At 52.2% G+C, this 4,713-nt stretch overlaps 1 protein-coding gene across 1 annotated transcript in view; it reads left to right on the forward strand.

Annotated features, from left to right (window-relative positions):
- Nucleotides 1–995: 995 nt before the first annotated feature.
- The window catches only part of Nxf1 (nuclear RNA export factor 1), a 15,759-nt gene continuing 12,041 nt past the window's right edge, over nt 996–4,713 (forward strand). The window contains exons 1-3 of the mRNA XM_013028972.1: nt 996–1,017; nt 1,203–1,312; nt 1,365–2,000. Coding sequence (XP_012884426.1) covers nt 996–1,017; nt 1,203–1,312; nt 1,365–2,000 — 768 coding nt within the window. The remainder of the gene's footprint in view (nt 1,018–1,202; nt 1,313–1,364; nt 2,001–4,713) is intronic.

Below are 4,713 nucleotides of genomic sequence, written 5' to 3' on the forward strand. Positions count from 1 at the left end.
AAAAAAAAAAAAAAAAAGCCTGAGCCAGGCACTGGTAGCTCACAACTGTATTCCTAGCTACTCAGGAGGCTGAGATCTGAGGACTGGAGTTTGAAGCCAGCCTGAGCAGGAAAGTCTTGTGAGACTTACCTCTAATAAGCTACATAAAAAAAGCAGTGCTGTGGCTCAAGTGGTAGAGTGCTAGTCTTGAGCAAAAACAGCTCAGGGACAGTGCCCAGGCTCTGCATTCAAACCCCAGGTCTGGCACAAAAAAAAAAAAAGAATCCAATCCCACATCGGGTCCTTGATGAATGTTAACTTCCAGAACATTTCAAGCCATGTTTGAACCAGAATTCATGTACATCATCTAACCCGTTGGCCCTAGTTCTTCCCTGCCTGAGCGGCAGGAGCTGGCCTACTGCCATGGGCAGAAAAGTGAATTTGTTCCCCATTCCAGCTGAGAGCTTTGGTTCCTTCTCTCAACCCCCTCACCAAATCCAAGCCATTCACAAGAGAATGGAGACCTGCCTGAAGACCTTTCCTGGAAGGCTACCTCCATCCAGGGAGGCTAATGTGTTCCCTCCCGATCGGGACCCACAACCACACCATTCAGAGAGCAGGGTTGCCCTGTGGGAACTACACAGCCTCGCAATGACCCTGAGGGGCAATTCCTTCTGTATTGGAAGGTGTAGGAGAGTCCATGGTGCTACCAATTTAAACTATTTTCAGCCAGGCACCGATGGCTCACGTGTGTAATCCCAGCCACTTAAGAGGCTGAGATCTGAGGATTTCGGTGTGAAACCTGCTGGGGCAGCAAAGTCCCAAGACTTAACACCAACGAACCAAAAGTGAAGCCGTGGTGCCAGTGGTAGAGCCCTAGCCTTAACCAAAAACGCCCGGGGACAGCACCCAGGCCCTGAGCTCACGCCCAGAGCCCCCCTCCCCACCAAGAAGTATTACTGCCCAGTCTGCCTAGCTGACAAGCTGAGGTCGAAGTGAGCAAGCCGAGACGGAGCATGCTCGCCACGCCCGACAGCGGTCTAGTTTAAATTGGCACCTGGGGGGAGGCGCAGGCTGCAGAAGAAATCGGTTTATTTTGCAAGTGTGTGTTGCCTTTCTACTGTGTGCCGGGCACTAGAGGAGAAAAAGTTCCGAACTGGCCAAGGTTCCCACTCCCAAGAGCCGTACGCTCGTTTTCTATTTCGTCATAATCTGTCTTCTAGCCGAGGAAAACAACGTACAGATCCGCGACCGCCGAGGGGCGGAGCAGATAGTTGAGCTCTGGCTGGGCCCCGCAGGGGACCGTGAGCGATCTCCTCGGAGCGGGCGGGCAGTACTCTTTCCTGCTCCTGAGTTGGGAGCCACAGCAGCTTGCTCGGCTCCAGCCGGAACTCCGGCCGGCGGGCGGGGACCGCGTCGGCCCGGCACAGCGGATAAACGAGAGGCGGGGCGAGCCGGCGGAGCGCCTTCGCGCCACCGCGCCGCGAGCTCAGCCTGGGGGCGGGGCTTGGGGGCGGGTCCCGCCGCCGCCGCCGTGCCAGTGCGCAGGCGTGGAGGGCGTGCCCCAGCCCAGCTGCCCCGCCCGCTGCCCCAGGACGTCTACTGCGCGCGACGTGCTTCGCCGGATAAATGCGGTGGCGCCGGGGCCGTGGGGAGCTTCGGTCCTGAGCGCCTGGGCGTTCGGGCGTCTGGTGGCGTCGGGGCCCGCGCCTGAGCCCGCCCCTGTTCTTCGCTGTGCCATGGCGGACGAGGGGAAGTCGTACAACGGTCAGTGCTGGTTCTTGGGTCGGGAGAGCGCCGGCGATCTGGGTCCGGGTGGGCGGCACCGGCCTAGGCCGCAGCACCGGGACGGGAGGCCACGAGAGGCCCGGCTTCCGTGGGCAGCGGTGACGGCGCGGGCCAGGCCGGGCTGGAGGCGAGGGAGCCTCGGGCACCCGCAGGACGCGAGGTGGGCGCCCGAGTTGTTGACTCGGAGAACCCTGGCGTTGGAGGACCTGTGGCTCGGAGCGGGTGGCTTGGGGGTGGGGTGACAAGATTCCTTTGAACTTTGAGGGTGGTGGATGCTTGTCAGTTCAGTTTGGCGGCCTGACTCTTCCTTTAATGTGAGTCAGCCCCTCGTTCGTGGGCTGCCCTGGTGCCTTATTTTTTAATTTTCTCTTAAGCCGCGTTCAGTAGGTCTTGTTCCCCCCCCCCCACCGCGAAGGTTTGGCTTAAGATTTGAACCCTACACACCAACTTTTATACTACGCTGGCTTCGTCGTTCATCGTAGGGAATGGGAGAGTTGTGTGCTAGTTGAGATTTGAATCCTGAGTTGGTTACGCCAAACTTGAGGGAGTTAAAACTTTAAGGCTCCACCTTCTACCCTCTTCGTGTGGGTTGTAACAATATCTGACTCCTAAATTTGTTTCTGACTGTGATAAGATGAGATGATTCCAATCAGATGCCTCCAGCATAGTAGCTAGAACTCTCTGTGACCATTAGCTGCCCCTTCTACTCCTGTGTTTTTCTCCTTAGGGTCAGTATTTACAGTGTACTAGAAATTAGACTATTTTGGACGTCTGGTCGTGTGTGTCTGTAGTACTGGGATCGACCCAGACCCTAGCAAATGCTAGGCAGGTGTTCTATCACTAAGCTACAGACCTCAACCCCATAACTAAGTCTTTTTTTTTTTTTTTTTGGTCTGCCAGTCCTGGGGCTTGAACTCAGGGCCTGGGCACTGCCCCTGAGCGCTTTTGTTCAAGGCTAGCACTTGAGCCACAGCACCACTTCTGGCTTTTTCTGTTTATGTGGTACTGAGGAATTGAACCCAGGACTTCATGCATACTAGGCAAGCACATTGCCACATTCACAGACCTATAACTAAGTTTTAAACTCAAGCTGGCTCTAGCTCTATAAGCTGGCCCTCTGCTACTTGAGTCACACCTCCCACCTTGCTTTTTTGGGTATGTTGGTTCTGAGGCTTGAACTCAGGGTCTGGTTGCTGTCCCTGAGCCTTTGTGTTCAAGGCTTGTACTCCACCACTTGAGCCACAGCTCTACTTCCGGCTTTTGTGATAAGGATCTTACAGAATTTCCTGTGAGGGCTGGCTTCAAACCCATATTTTCAGATCTCAGTATCCTGAGTAGCTAGAATTACATGTGTGAGACATAGGAGCCTGACATTATCCTCTTCTTGAATCAAATCTTTGAGTCCAGCCATGTAACCTAGCAGATGCTCTTCCTTCCCCAGCCCCCTTCTATTCCAATATACATGTATGGGTAAATATGTGCTATATGCACATACATATTTGATGTTGAGGCAGGGTTTTCCTGGCAATGTAGCCCAGGCTTATCTCATACTTTCTTTGTGTTTGTGTGTGTTCCCGTACTGGGACTTGAACTCAAGGCCTTGATCCTGTCCCTTAGCCTTTTTTGCTCAAGGCTAGGGTTACACCACTTGAACCACACCTTCACTTCTGGCTCTGTGTGTGTGTGTGTGAATTGGAGACAAGCTAGGGTTGGCTCTCAAACTTTCTCTTTTTTTTTTTTTTTTTTTGTCGGTCAGGGGCTTAAACTCAGCCTGGGCGCTTTCCCTGAACTCTTCTTCAGCTCAAGGCAAGCACTCTACCACTTGAGCCATAGTACTTCCAGTTGGTTTTGTTTTGTTTTGTTTTGTTTTTTGTTGGTCGTGGTGCTTGAACTCTGGGCTTGGGCACTGCCCCTGTGCCCTTCAGCTCAAGGCGAGTGCTCTACCGCTTGAGCCACAGCGCCACTTCCGGTTTTCTAGTGGCTTATTGTCCGGGATGGGTTTGAACTGTGATCCTCAGATCTCAGCCTCCTGAGTAGCTAGGATTACAGGCATGAGCCACCGGCGCCCAGCTTTACTTCCAGTTTTCTGGTGGTTAATTGGAGATAAGTCTCATGGACTTTTCTTCCGTGAGTTGGCTTTGAACTGTGATCCTCAGATCTTAGCCTACTGAGTTCCTAAGTTTATAGGCGTGAACCACTGGCACCTGGCTCTTGGGGAACTTTCTAAGCATACTAATATTGAGCCTGAGTCTAGTGTCTCCAGCATTAAAGAGAATTTCTGGTCAAAGAAACAGAACATTTCACAAACTTCTAAGTGGCTTAGTTTAAGAACAGCAAGATATTTATTTACTTATTTACTTACTTTTGTCAGTCATGGAGCTTGAACTCTGGGCCTGGGCATTGTTCCTGAGCTCTTCAGCTGAAAGCTAGTGCTCTACCACTTGTGCCACTGCACCACTTCCGGTTTTCTAGTGGTTTATTGGAGATAAGAATCTCAAGGATTTTCCTGCCCAGGCTGGCTTTGAACCGCAATCCTCAGATCTCAGCCTCCTGAGTAGCTAGGATTACAGGCAGGAGCCATTGGCCCACAGCTAAGATTTTATTTATTTATTTATAGGAGCCCCTTAGATTCGTACTTGGCACTGACATTTGTACAACTGAGGCAGAAATTGCAGATTCCAGATGGCTTTTAGGGTTCTGATTTGTGGCCAGTTATATTTTGGGGTTGTTCTCACTTCTGCTTTCTGCTTCTCTTTGTAGTTATTGTTTCTGCATAATTTTCACGCATGAAGCCCTGGGTTCGAGTCCTCAGTACCACATAAGCAGAAAAAGGCAGAAGGGGCGCTGTGGCTGGTTCAAATGGTAGAGTGCTAGCCTTGAGCAAATGAAGCTCAGGGACAGTGCCCAGGCCCTATGTACAAACCCCAGGATTTGGTGGCGGGGGGG

Source organism: Dipodomys ordii, unplaced genomic scaffold (assembly GCF_000151885.1).
Source record: "Dipodomys ordii isolate 6190 unplaced genomic scaffold, Dord_2.0 Scaffold117, whole genome shotgun sequence".
NCBI lineage: Eukaryota > Metazoa > Chordata > Mammalia > Rodentia > Heteromyidae > Dipodomys > Dipodomys ordii.